Here is a 15,235-nt window from a genome sequence, read left to right on the forward strand (position 1 = left end):
TGCAGTGTTTGCAATCGCAGCTTACCATAAGGACACCCACTTCCCCTTACACACATTTTCGTATACTTGGGCAACATAGTGAATTAATCGGTAACATTGCGTAACATCGGACCCATACGCACAGTTAAGGCAGGTCAGACCTCACTCAGGAATTGCTAACTTCAGGTCACGCTATAAAGTGTAAGGCTGTGTATGGTATTGCAGTGGATAATTTATGCACGCCCCTGCAATGCCGTCCCAACGCACTGGCACGCCTGCGTTTGCCCAACCACCCCTTCGTTACCAACCACAAACGGCACTTTCTGTCAATCGATGTGCTCGGGGTCTGCATAGCCTCTGCAAACACATTTCCCAGCGCAATTGCTAGTTCACGCCTGCGATGCATAATCGACCGATTGCGTTTGTCTTTGCAACTGCGATCCTTGCTGAATCAGGCCCCCTGTGCAGAATGTTAATTGGGCAGGGTACTGTACCGTCCAATTACCATTATGAATACATTTGTCTGTTTTTCAGGGTATTTACTATTTATCCCTGCTTTACTAATCCCTAAATTCTGCGGCAGGGGTCTGTATGTGAAGAACTGAGGGGATATCGTACATGATCCATTCATTATTATATACAGATTTAAAATCTAACCTTAATAGTAACTCATACAGAATAAAGTGACACGTTAGGTAAGTGATAATCTCCTATTCTAATAACTCAGACTCCGTCTTGTAAACAGAGACGCCCACCTTCGGCGTCTCACGTCAGTCACAGACTTACAAAACGTTTTTCTAGCCACCCCCCATTATCTACCCCAGTCCCCAGCTACCTATCACTCACTTTACAAGGAAATCGTCTGTGTGTCCGCCGTCGTTAATCCATCGCCGCAAGTGTGCAGTAGATTGTAAGGGACAACTGTCGCACTTACATTGAGCTTCCGCTGATTGTCTAAAAGTTCTTTGCCCTAAAGCTACTGTACCCACCTGAAAGGCATGTCCCAGCACAGTAATGGCTATATCAAAGTAAGTGTTCCTCTGGAAAGGAATATGACTCTTCCTTTCCTCTGAGCCCCAGCTGTTGCACTGCTGTGTGTTGCACACGATGATATTGCCCTCGTTAAATCGGGGGTTAAAGTGAAATGCGATGTCATTGTTGTAGCAGATAAAGTTTATAGCAAACCTAGAAAAAGAGACAGCTTTAGACAACTCTGCACAAGTATCACAGCAATAAGTAAGATATAAGCAGCTTCCCTGTATTGTTAGCAATGTAATTCGATATCCCCTTTGTGACTGGGATTATGACTTTGAGTTACTTAGTAAATTTCACCTGTCTTCTTTTTTGGAACAGCTAGATGCTAATTAAATGCCAGTGACACCGCAGCAGTGGTACCCAGGCCGTGTAATTGGGCATTCCATCCCATTCACTGCCTGTAATTAAAGGAGCAGGCAGAGTGCAAAACATGCTGCTGCACCACAACACTCCTGACTGCAAGCGTAAAGGCTTAAGGTGCCCATACACAAGATGATTTTTAACACAATTTTGGCAGTTTCTACAGGTTGGACAGACCAATCGTTCTGCAACCTCAATGCGCGTCCCCGCCGTCGTCTAGTTGGATCGCAGATCAAATGGTTTTGCAGAGAGATCCCAACCTATCGTTTACAATGTGATACACTTCTATGCATCTTATCCTATGATCGTAATGCTCAATCTTACACCATTTGACCACATCTTATGAAAATTTTGAGGGAAGAATTTCAAGGGCAATCGTCCAACTCATCTTACCAACTTTGAATCTTACCGTGTATGGGGGCTTTTATGGTGCATACACACGGTCAGATATGATTTGCAAACAATTCAACGATTTTTTCTTTCTGATATGAACGATTGAACGATTTTTAAAATCGTTATCGTTCAAATCTGAAGAAAAATCTGACCGTGTATATGCACCATAAGGGGGTATGGAGTCACTGGAATCAATGGATTGCATTTCCATACTCGTCAATATGCTTTTATTATCGTTAAAAAAGTGGCAGCTAAAACATGTATTTTGACGGCAGTGACTAAGGGGCCTAAAGATATGTATGTCATATATTTATGTGTGGATTTTTTGTACCTTGTTGCATGTAATCTCCACTGCTGAACACCACTACCAATTTTAGCATTAAATAAGAAAATTGATACATTTGTAATGTAAGTACTGCCATTCACCACATTTAAACTTGAGCATACACATAAGAAAGTGATAGCAAACTGTAGTACTGATCCCCAGGGGCGCCGAGAGGTGGGGGAGGGAGCGGATACTGATTACCCAGGCCTGGGCTTGCTAAAAGGGGCCCGCCTGCTCCGCCCCCTCTCTCCTCCTATCAGTGGCAGCGGTGCCCAGCACACACTGCTGTGTGGTGGACTGCAGTGAGAACAGGGAGTTTCCTCTGCCTGCACCTGATAGGAGGGGGCAGAGCGATTGCATTACATTAGGCCACACCTCTTTGCCATCAGCTGAGCCCGGACAGGCTCTCTACAGCCCTGCTGATCCCAGCTGTTGTGGCTAGTGAAACATACTAAGGCATCTGGTCCCTTCATAACCTGTTACCTGCCGCTTATGGGTTGAGTGGTAATTATAATTTAGTCTCCCTCCCTCTGGGCACCTGTATAACTCACGTCTTGGCTTGGCCGTGGGCTTGTCCTTGTATAGTCACCTTCTTTCCTTCAGTAATTCCACCAAGTATAGCACTCTGGAAGGGGACAACCTGCAAATATGAAACAAAAATAATCACTGTATCATTATATAGTTTTGTTTCAGTTACTCTTTTAGAATCTTGAATAAACCACTACCCCTACCTCTGACTCTACTATTCATCCATCTGCCCAAAACCAAGCCACCCACTTCACAACCATCCACTCACCTCCAACGACAAACCGCATTACCCGCTGTCAGTCAAATTTCACAGCAACTGGAGGATTTATACTGGGGGGGGGCGGGGGAGTTGTTATTTGATTGAAATGTTTACAGTTAGTGGATGATAGAGCAATCTGTAGCCAATAAGAGCATCATATTGTTCAAAGCAGTAGCCTGTCCTCTACTGTAATTATGTTAGTCAGGAGGAGGCATCAGAACCAGAATGTGGGGTAGGCAGGGACGGACTGGGGCTGCAGATCAGCCCTGGCAGTTTGCCTTGTGCGCGCGCGCCTTAGGGGTGCTTACTCGCGAAAGGAGGCGTGGCTGTTTCAGGGGGCGTGATGCGAGTCACTGGGGCCTGGCATCGTGGCACGGTAACAGATTCCTTTCTGTAGATTGACCATGACGTCATCAGCCAGTGTCCAACGTCATTCCCTACCATCCAAGTGGGCATAGAGGGGGAATATAACCATGTGGCAAGCGTAGCGAGCAACCGTGCCAGAAGCATGGCGAGTGTAGCGAGCCCGCGATGGGTTAGCTTTCTTTTTTTGGTGCACTGTGTGGGCAGGAAACTACACTTCCGCCCTCAGTGCACGTCACTTCCAGGTACAAAATCTGAAGTGGAAATAGTCTCTACCCTCGTGGTACACCCCTGTTTCTTCCCGGCCGAGTACAGTACACCGCCCATCACTACCGCCACCCCTTCTGTCTCCCTGAGCTCACATAGTGAATCTGGGGGCAGGGACACTTCCTCTCTCCTCGAGCTGGCCCTGAAGCCATCGGCCCTTCTGGTATTTGTCAGAAGGACCCGATGGCCAGTCCAGCCCTGGGGGTAGGACATGGAGGCAATCAGGACACCAGACAGTGGAAGTAACAGGGTGACCAGTAGTATTGAATAGTGACCAGGGGTTCTGGTCAAATTGATGTGGAAAGAGAATGGACTTGGAGTCCCCTGCCACCTCTATGTTAAACATTTATCCACCCAACTTCTTACAGATCACATATCTTTACTGTTAGTACATTTGCTGAGGGAGAGCAACAATGCCACCATTGTGCCCTGTGTACATCCCGGTAGACTGCAAATGATTGCTATACAATACAGTAGTTAAATATTCTGTGGGTATTTATATGCCATGTGCAAGCCCCATAGGATGACTCTCCCAGAAGCATCCATGCTCACTTTGGATTGCCGGGAACACCTGCTATTCATCGCTTGCTTTGAAACCAATTAACTAATTTCCCTTGAACACTCAAGCAATGCTCCTTCTTGCATCTACACTGAATTGCCATGAACAATTATGGAGGACTTGGATTGCCATGCACGCAGTTTTCAGTAGGCTGTTGTGGAATTACTGGGCTAATTTGTGTAATTATGTGGAGTACAGTAACTCTTTCAGCCAAATCTTATTGTGTAATATTTAAAGGAATTTATTTTACTGTAGCTGCATTTCTTGCAACCTCTACAGAAGTTGTCAGTATCCTTGAAGATACAATTGTTTCCCACATTAGAATACTCCACCTTCAGATAAGTTCTAACAGTAGTTTCCTTATGGTATTTCAGTTAACACAATTAATGCGCTGACTGCTACACATATGTTGGGACAACTTCCTATGCAGTCATCCAGAGTTCTTAAGGTGCGTACACACTTGCCGATATTTTGAACAATAACGATATCATTATCGTTCAGTCGTTCACTACATCGGCCAGTGTCTACGCTGAAAAGATGAACGATAATGACGAACAACCAACAATGCGCGCTCCCGTGGGTCGTTGGTCATTGTTGTTCATCGCCCGAACATGCAGGCCAACCTGACGATATTGTCAGGTTGTTGCTATTTCGGGGATGAGGGAGAGTGCCCGGCTCTGAATGATATAGTTTATGATACTGTTCAGTGTGTGTTCAATGTCATTAACGACACTGAGCACACCCATGCCAGGGACACACTAGACGATATCGCTCATGGAGCGAATCGTCTAGTGTGTACGCACCTTTACTCATATTCCTAAGATATGTAAAACAGCTTTTAATACTAGACTGACTGGATCCTTCACATTGAATTGATATTTTCTGCTTCAACAAAATATAGAAAACCTCTTATGTATCAAGCTATTTTATTCTCTCTTTCTTACTTTTTTTATTATTATTTCATAAGTTGCTGCCCTATTCTATGCTAATACCAGTGGTGCCATGTAGAAATGGAATCACAATCACAGGTCTCAGCAAGCATGATACATTGAGAATGGGAAGAAATGTCAAAGAACATACAAAACAACAAACATTGGCCCTCATTCAGAGCCACTCGCTATTTGCGGTCGTTCGTTCTAAAACAAGGGGTGGCTATTCAAATGAACCGTTCGCTGTCTGTTCACGCCTCTATGTCTGAACGAGCGAACAAAACTTGCGTTCGTTTTTTGGAAAGATACGCCCCCTGGCCGCTCGCATCCTACGTCATGTCCGCTATTTATTAGATTAATCGAGTACATCGACAAGGGTATGAACTGCTCGCTATTCTTGGGGTTGGTGTTTGCTACCACAATTTTGCGAGCAGTTCTGACTATAAAATAACCCAGTGACGTGGTCAATGACGCTGCTGTTTTAAATATGCACACCCATAAAACGCCCGTTTTGACCTATAAGCACGCCTGCGTTCTGATTTCCACTCCCCATTTTCAAGCACCTTCCCCTGTTACCACCCACATACGCCTCTTTCTGTCACTCAAAATAGCAGGCATTCGCTATTTTGCGAGCACATGAATTTCGGCCGCACTGACTGGTTAGCGCATGCGTATAACGATCCGTACGCATGCGCAGTTGGGCTAACATCGCTCGGAACGAACGAGCGGCCGCTTACGAGCGGCTCTGAATCAGGCCCATTATTGTATGGTTCAAATAGTGCAGCCTGGCTGATACAGGTATACCTATAGTTATAGCAGCCCACACAGCTGTTATAGGGTGTGACACTGCAGTGCTATAATTAACGTCTCATGTGCAGTGAGCAAATATGTCACCCCTCCCCCACTCTACACACTATCTAGCGGTGTTGGTCAGAGTGATTGTGTAGCTGTCACCTCTCAGTGGGGCAGGTGACAGAAATAGAAAAGTGAAATAACAGTTCCCCTTTTTTTCAGCTTGTATAAAGTAAAGTGAAAGTTCCCCTTAATCTCCGCTTCTAATTCTAAAGCATTTCATAGTGAAAATGTGAGACACAAGGGGCCTGATTATGAATTGCATGCAAAAGCGAACGCAGCAGAGTGTATTGGCGATTGCCCGTCTGCGGGTTTATGCAAATGGCGCTACAACTCCCTCTCTTGTATACATCCATACGGCCATATGTGTAAGGACTGAGACGCCCACTTTAAGCGCCTGTGCACAGTGCATATTTATAACGCCACCATCAGTCGCGGCGCGCCATGGAAAATTGCACCAGCCCTATGGCAGGTGCTGTTTCTGCATCTGACCACTCAATAAAATAGCAACTCCCTTGTCTCCCTTCATGTAAGAACACTGATCTGTGTGTGTCTGAGGAGTCGGAACACATTATATTCAGATAGATAAACATCAGTACTGACGATCACTGAAGAGATCAGATATTATCATGGTTCCCTTAATTCATCTCTTTACAATCTGCTAGTAAAGAGGTTCCAAAACACGGTCCTCAAGGCAACCCAACAGTTCAGGTTTTAGAAATATCCATGGTTCAACACAGGTAGTTAAACCAATTAAGACACCTGTGGTCAAGCATGGATATCCTTAAAACCTGGACTGTTAGGGTGCCTTAAGGACCAAGTTTGGGAACCTCTGTGCTAGTGACTGGTGAGCAGTCTCCCACGCCTAATTACAAGTCTGCTTGGGCAGCTGATTTAGGCAGACCCCCAGACGAGGACATGTGTGCCACACTTAGAAAAGGAATACATACGTGAGACCGGCAGTTGGGATGCCGGTGGTCAAAAGACCGACAGAGGCATCCCGATGCTCAGAATTCTGACAGGGATTAGTATACTAATCCTCTAACACCTTAACCCTAACCCTCCCTTCCTGCATCCTAACCCTAAAGCTTCCCCTAACCCTTCCAATTAGTGTCTAAACCTAAACCTCCCCCTTGGTGCCTAAAGCTAACCCTCCCCCCTTGGTGCCTTACCCGAACCCCCTCCCCTGGTGGTGCCTAAACTAAACTCCCCCTGCCCATAACATAACCCTTAGCTAAACCCCCGGTGGTGCCTAATCCTAATGCCCCTCCCACCGCGACGTAAACCTAACCTGCCCGCTATACTTACATTCGGGCAGCCGGCTGGCAGTGATGTCAGGATTCTAGTGCTGGTGTTCTGGCTGTGGGTCGGGATTCTGACACTGGGATTTCGACCGCCGGCATCTTAACTGCATCCCCTTAGAAAACTAGGGGTCAATTTACTAAAGTTCGATTTCGATTTTAGTGTGATTTCACATTCGATTTTCATTCGATTTTGCATTGGGAGATTTACTAAAGGCAAAATCAAATGTAAAATCGAACATAAAACCGAATTTTACTCAAATCCCACACAAAATCGAAAATATCAGAAAAACATTGGTACTTTTACATAGACCAACACACAAATCCCTCATTTACTATTATTCGATTTGAAATTGAACTCAAAATCGAACTTCAAATCCCCAAATGAATAGACCTGCTTATGCTTTCAATTTTAGCAGGAGCAGGTCAGATTGACACAGATACATGCATACATCAGTGAGATTGATGCATGTATCTTACTGTAAAAAGCTTAGAAAGAGTTACAAGTTAAAAAAAAATGATGATGTTGGGTCCCCCCCTAAAACAGAACCAACCCCGGACTTTTCATAGCCAGTCCTGGTTGTGTAAGTACAGGGAAAAAATTGCGTAGTGTTCCCCCTGTACTTAGCAAAACCAGCACTGGGCTCTGATCCGGTCCTGGTTCTGGAATTACAGGGGAAGAAATGTGTAGGGTTCCCCTGTAATTTCCACAACCAGCACTTGACCCTTTCTAGTGGGGAAGCTGATGCCACAGCCAGGGGAACCCTTTCACCGGGCCCCCCAGCTAAAGCATCAGCTCTGACCACTAGTCAGCCCAGGCCAGGGATCCCTGGGGAGTTGGGGACCCCCCAATAAAGGGGTTCTCCTCTCTAGGGCACCCTTGGCCTAGGCTGATAGCCAGGGGCTATCACCACCACACCTGGGTGGGTGGCGGGTTGATAGTGTAAGTGTAGTGTAAAAAAAGAAGAGTATAAAAATTGTCTTTACAGTAGACCTGCAGGCCTCCCCGGCTTGCTGGTACTTGGAGAACAACAAGTACCATGGTGCATGCGGGGCATTAAAGGCCCGCTGGTACCTGTAGTTCACCTGTAAAAAAATGTTTAAATAAACACAATACATACACCGTGATAGTATAGCTTTAATACATACCTACACACTCAACCACAATACTTAGACTGGTCCTCTTCTCCCTGTAGGCATCCATGGTCTTCGTAAAATAAAAGACAAGTAAACACAAACAACGAAATAGGTTAACAACCACGATGGTTGATACCTCCCAAATGAAGAGCTCAGACGCGGCTTCCACCCTTGTAGAGCCTATCTGAGCATTCATTCGCTGAGAGAGGCCAGCCCCCGCTTCTCTCTTAGCCAATGAACAGCTCCCTCTATTGAAGTCAATGGTGGGAATCACAGAATTAACTTTAGTAACCCTGCACCTCTCAATGAACGCTCAGATATGGCTCTACATAGGGTAGAACCGTGTCTGAGCTCTTCATTGTGGTTGGTACCTAGTGCATGGATCGCGTTTCTCATTTTTTTATTTTACAAAGACCATGGATGCCTACAGGGAGAAGGGGACCAGTCCTGGTAATGTAGGTGAGTATGTGTGAGTGTGTACTTATGTATTAAAACTTTATTATCACGGTGTGTGTGTATTGTGTTTATTTAAACATTTCTTTACAGGTGAACTACAGGTACCAGCGGGCCCATAATGCCCCGCATGCTGGCACTTGTAGTTCTCCAAGTACCAGCATGCGGAGGAGGCTGCAGTTCTACTGTAAAGACAATGTTTATGATTATCTTTTTGTACACTACACTTACACTATCAACCCACCACCCAGGGGTGGCAGGGATAGCCCCGGGCTATCAGCCTAGGCCAGGGGTGCCCTGGAGAGGGGGACCCCTTGTTAGGGGGTTGCCCTGGAGAGGGGAACCCCTTTATTGGGGGCTCCCCAACTCCCCAAGGATCCCTGACCTGGGCTGACTAGTGGTCAGGGCTGATTCTTTGGCTGGGGAACCCAGTGAAAGGGCTCCCCTGGCTGTGGCATCAGCTCCCCAGCTAGAAAGGGTCAGGTGCTGGTTGTGGAAATTACAGGTGAATCCTATGCATTTTTTCCCCTGTACTTCCATAATCAGGACCGGATCAGAGCCCAGTGCTGCTTGCGCTAAGTACAGGGGGAACCCTACGCAATTTTTCCCCTGTACTTACACAGCCAGGACTGCCATGAAAAGTCCAGGTCTGGTTCTGTTTTGGGGGGGACCCCACATAATTTTTTTTAAAATGTAACTCTTTCTAAGCTTTTTACAGTAAGATACATGCCTACATCAGTGAGATGCATGCATGTATCAGTGTGAAAACAAACTGCTCATGCTGAAAATGAAAGCATGAAGCAGGGATTTGTACTTTCGATTTGATTTGATTTTAGGTGAGCTAAATTGAACATCAAAACGAAAGTAAAAATAAAACTTTGATAAATATACCCTCTAATGTCCAAGTTCTCGCTCTCCACACATAAAAAGCAAAACACCTATAAGATTTATTACAGGTGGTACTTGGTGACTGATAACTAGCCTGCGGAAGATGTTTGGCAGGACTTATTATAACACCTCTGATATAACTGTATGGCTAATCTGGCTTTCACACTTGCACGTGCCTTAGCCCTTTCCCTACTTTAACCTACAGAGCCCAGTGATGTCATTACAAAGTAATTTAGAAAAGTCTTTACTAAATAGTTCATGCTAGTACGAACGCACAAAGCCACCCTGATCCTTGACAGCTATTTGGGTTTGAAACAGGGCTCCAGCAAACAAAACAACATAGGTGTAACTACAGTATCTGTGCACCAGTAGAGAGCTGTCCACACTCCCGTCCCTACATATCAGAAGCAGCATTTCCACTTTGAGAGGCGTTGCTGTGTGTATGGGCTGCAGAGGTTGCCATAGGGATTTCATGATTTGTATGACATCTGTCTTTACTTCTGGTGAATGCGCATATATATGCATCAATAGTTGGGTTATGGAGAATTTGTCCATGTGCAAAAATAATTGGGGATGTGACCATGCTTTATAGGGGGATGTAGGGCTGGTTGGGGCCATAGGCTGTGAATGTGGTCCATTAGGTCCAGCACCCTTGGTTAACTAGAAGGCTAACAGTTACAGAGCCTGATTCAGAGGCTCGATGTTTGCGCAGTTGGACGATATTTTATGTACTGCGCATGCGGTCGAGTCGCACAGAGCATGAGTCCTGATGATTACCGCATGTGCCCCAATGATTACCGCATGTGTCCCGATGATTACCGTCGGTACTCATAGAACAAATTTGGATGCAAAGAGATGGAATTACGGTGGGTGTTACTGAGAGGTAACAGGGGGGTGGCTAAACAGACGTGTGTAGCATACAGGTTCCAGCGACTGCGTCCTAAGACATTCTGAGCAACATGTATCATGCTATTGGGCCAGACTAGTACCGGACGATGCTCGAGGAGGGGTAGAACCAGACTGAAAGCTCTGAAAATCAACCAGAACAGCAGAATGGAGATTGGTAACAGGCTTCCCTGAGCCGTCCACCAATCCTAAAGGGCTAATGACAGGTTACTTCCCTCCACTGATGAAGATGCGCATCGGTGGTGCATCTGGGTCTCAACGGGAGCGACCCATAGCCAGACTGGATTTATGTCATAGGGCCTGAATTTCCCTGTGAAGAAGACAGGGAGAGAAACAGAGCACCTGTCAAAGGGATAGATTAGAGAGCCAAAGATCTGCCTGCAAGAGATGCCAGAACGGCAACCAGAAGACCGTTAGTCAAACGGCAGGGAAGAATACCCGCCGGCCACTGGAATGCAGCAAGCTCTCCACCAAGGGAAAAGGCTTCCAAATGATTATCCATCCGTGGGACCATCGAAGCTCTACCTTGAGACAGATGGATATCCGTTGACTGAGCCCTGATAAGCAGGTTGAGAGGAGCTGCCATGACTATCCTGATCCTCATGAAAACCAGGAGTGGCTGAGGACCTACCGTAATGATAACTGGAGAGCGATTGTACTGCACAGCATAACCGGGGAAGCTACAGCACCTGGTATTCCCAGACAGTCTACCATCCAAGTACTAATCAAGCCTGACCCTACTTAGCTTACGAGATCAGATCGAATAACACGTGTTCATGGTGGTGTGGCCATAGGCTGACTGATTCGGATGGCAACATGTAAATTGCCCTCCTATATGTGAAAGGATGCTTTGTAAACCTCCAGTCTGAGCGAATGATGGAGTGGAGTGACACAATGCAGAACATGAGACTCCTGGAGTCCCTGCTAGCGCCCTGAGAATGAGGATGGGCTGGAACCAGAAATCCGACATCTGACCAGTAAGAGACTGGTAAAGTAACTTGCACCTTCAGAGACAAGCACCTAGACAATAATCGTGGAGGTCAGAGGGGAGCGAATAGAGTCTCTCAGAGTGCTGCTCCTGGGAGTGCTTGGGAAACCCACTAAGGCATATATGAGTCCCCTATGGGACTCAAATCAGGGCTGTGCTGGTCCCAAGACAGTAACACTACCCCTGTATCAGAAGTGGGATCTGAACCCACGTCTCCAGACGAGACTGCGCTCTAGACCACTTGTCCTGACAAGTTCCCCAAGTGGAAATCCACCCCAACCTGTGGCAACAGACCTGGCAGCTGAATGACGGACTAAGGTTACCTATGTCAGGGTCCATAGAGGAACTCCTTAATCTAGAAGGTAGACGGCCTGGTACAGAAGGCAGACAATGTATGTGGGCACTACCTAGAGACTGTCCAACCCAGGACCACAAGGACCTTCTCTAAATACAGAAGTATATAAGTATCTGTGACAGCACGCCAGGAATGTGGCCAGAGGACTGTCCTGGCCACCATGGCGTCCTATAGGATGCCCTGCACTGTCTGCTCTTTGTGTAATCAAAATGAAATAAAATTAACAGGGGGCAACTACAAAGCAGCCCTAACAAAATGGTACCCTTGCTCCTTGCTCAGCATGAAACTTAAAACTGGCCGGCCGATGCTGGGGACGGGGTATAGTGAAGAGGAAGCCAGGGTGCTTCTGGGAAGAAATTAGTAACTGTTTGGTGCCTAGATTCTCCATCTCCAGGCTATTCCCAAAGTAATCCCTGTGCCCCCTAGTGGAGTAAGAAGAAAACTTTTACGTGTGAATGCAGCTTAATTAGCCTATGGTAGAGTGATCACACAGACTTGGAATCATTAATTATAGTTATATGGAAGATAAACATAGTAGATTGCTGCAACCTATATTCATATATTTCTATAAGAACAGGTTAATCAGTAGCTCACAAATTACCTCACCTCTGTAATGAAGACAGAAATCTGAGCACTCCTCTGCCACCTTCCGCATAAAGGGCCAAGGAGGATGGAATGTTTGAAGGGAGACAGATGATACAGGGCTGAGAGTGACATCACTAGACGACAAAAAGGAGCTGAGCATCGCTGCTTCCCTCACTGGACTGCATGCGACAGCCGAAATGTCAGGAAACACTTTAAAAAACCATACTTGAAAACTTTCTAATTCTCCTCTCCTGGTAGGAACTTTGGTGAGTGTATATGTGGCCCTGCATATAAAATCACCGCAGCTTGTGCAAAGTTACCATTGCAATGTTTAAATACTTTTTTGGTAGAAAATATACACCAGAAGCAGGGGCGTTTCTAGAGAGGCGGTGGCCCGTGTGCAGTCTCTGACAGGTGCCCCCTCCTCTCCGCCCGGTGGCCAGCAGCGCACTGAGCTGTGTGTGGCCAGCACCGGAGTTATAGACTCTGGGCACTCGAGTGTGTCCCCAGGGTCCATAATGAATGCACAGGCCACTGGGAAAATGGCCGCGGCGGCCATTTTCCCTGTACTGCGCATGCGCAAATGATGGGAAAATGGCCTCCATGGCCATTTTCCAGTCGTTTTACAGGGCCGGACGCCCACTCTGACGTGGGACTCCGGAGAGGTAAGTATTATTATGGGTGCAGGGTGTGCGGTGCGGGGCCCCCATGGACTCAGGGGTCCGTGTTCCCCACACACCTTCACCCAGTATAGATACGCCCCTGACCAGAAGAAATTTCACTACACCGTGAAACTGTTCTGGAATTTTTGAAAGCTCTGCGTGTTGCACGAACGGTGTCCTGTAGTGACATTTTTTCTGGTGTATATTTTCTACCATTTAAGACTAAGAGGCCTATGTATTAATAAATGCAGTACTGCCGCGATTATTAAGGGTCCAACTCGCCAGGGATATTTTTTTTTTTAAACAAAAATATCCCGGCTATGCACTATGGGGAACTTGCATGGACAGCGGTTGCGGTAACCACTGCCCTGCGAGTTACATCCCTGGCATTTAGGAGAAGTCTCTCACAGAAGTGAAAGACTTCTCCTATGGAAGCTGACACTGCGCATGTGTACAACCTCAGATTCTGGGACTGACCGGGGGCTGCAGGGGGAAAGATCGAAAGATCTCTCTCCTGCCCCTGGAGCCCCCATAGGCTTACAGTAGTTTACACGGTGTTGCCAAATTTCTGGCTGCCCATCCCGGGAGGGGGCAGCCAGATCGGAAAATCAGGGAGCGTAGCCAGTATTTGTGGGTGGATCAGGGGGCATGACCACACAATCGCATCATTTGGCCCCGTCCCCGCTACACAATGTCGAGATTACCGGCATTGTGAAGCAGAGGGCGGGGCCAAGATGACGGGCGGGGCCAAGATCACCGCCCCCCCTGCTGCGGGGGATTCTCTTATGAATGCGGGGGGAGCAGGAGGGGTTTTTAATTATTTTTTAAAGCCCCTTAGGCTTTAAAATAATAATAAACAAATGTTTTAGCAGGGGGGCATTGTGAGCCTCTCAGCCTGGCACAAAGCCGGGGAGGGGGAGGCGTGATCAGTGTGATTACTCCCCCCACAAGCTTAGGAGACTGCTGCGGCTGCTGTAAAATAAGAGGAAGGGCAGGGCCAGCGCTTCCAATAGGCAAGCTTAGGCAACCTCCTAGGGGCGCCAGCCACTAGAGGGCGCCCAGCCCTCTGATCACCCCCCTCCATTTGCCGGGTGCCCGCTGAGATTGTGTTACCAGCGGGCACCCGGCTCCTTCCCTACCCCCCTCACGTTCACCCCGCCTCCCGGCGCCAGCTGGAGAATGGAGCTCACTCCTGAGCTCCATCTTCCGGGTCCCGCAGTGCACTATGGGAGTGACATCATGACGTCACTCCCATAGTACCGAGGAGCGGGCGCCGGGGACGGACGGCAGCAGGGACTGGAGCGGGGTTTAAGGTAAGTGTTTTTTTTATTTTCATGTGTGTGTGTGTGTGTGTGTGTGTGGGCACGTACTGCAGGGGGCCTTACTACTGGGAGCACGCTCTGCAGGGGGCCTTACTACTGGGGGCACGCACTGCAGGGGGCCTTACTACTGGGGGCACGCACTGCAGGGGGCCTTACTACTGGGGGCACGCACTGCAGGGGGCCTTACTACTGGGGGCACGCACTGCAGGGGGCCTTACTACTGGGGGCACGCACTGCAGGGGGCCTTACTACTGGGGGCACGCACTGCAGGGGGCCTTACTACTGGGGGCACGCACTGCAGGGGGCCTTACTACTGGGGGCACGCACTGCAGGGGGCCTTACTACTGGGGGCACGCACTGCAGGGGGGCCTTACTACTGGGGGCACGCACTGCAGGGGGGCCTTACTACTGGGGGCACGCACTGCAGGGGGGCCTTACTACTGGGGGCACGCACCGCAGGGGGCCTTACTACTGGGGGCACGCACCGCAGGGGGCCTTACTACTGGGGGCACGCACTGCAGGGGGCCTTACTACTGGGGGCACGCACTGCAGGGGGCCTTACTACTGGGGGCACGCACTGCAGGGGGCCTTACTACTGGGGGCACGCACTGCAGGGGGCCTTACTACTGGGGGCACGCACTGCAGGGGGCCTTACTACTGGGGGCACGCACTGCAGGGGGTTTTACTACTGGGGGCACTTCTAGGGGCATTACAACTGGGGGCACTACTTCAGGGGGCATTACTACTGGGGGCACTACTACAGGCGGCATTACTTTTAGGGGCATTACT

At 48.0% G+C, this 15,235-nt stretch overlaps 1 protein-coding gene across 2 annotated transcripts in view; it reads right to left on the reverse strand.

Moving 5' to 3' along the window:
- The window catches only part of LOC148538552 (galectin-4-like), a 45,428-nt gene that overhangs the window by 23,938 nt on the left and 6,255 nt on the right, over positions 1 to 15,235 (reverse strand). For both annotated transcript variants that reach the window (XM_088452573.1, XM_088452574.1), the window contains exons 3-4: positions 2,644 to 2,732; positions 969 to 1,164 (exon numbers count right to left, since the gene is read on the reverse strand). In XM_088452573.1, coding sequence (XP_088308699.1) covers positions 969 to 1,164; positions 2,644 to 2,732 — 285 coding nt within the window. The remainder of the gene's footprint in view (positions 1 to 968; positions 1,165 to 2,643; positions 2,733 to 15,235) is intronic.

Source organism: Taudactylus pleione, unplaced genomic scaffold (genome assembly GCF_031769625.1).
Source record: "Taudactylus pleione unplaced genomic scaffold, aTauple2 ptg000039l, whole genome shotgun sequence".
Classification (NCBI taxonomy): domain Eukaryota; kingdom Metazoa; phylum Chordata; class Amphibia; order Anura; family Myobatrachidae; genus Taudactylus; species Taudactylus pleione.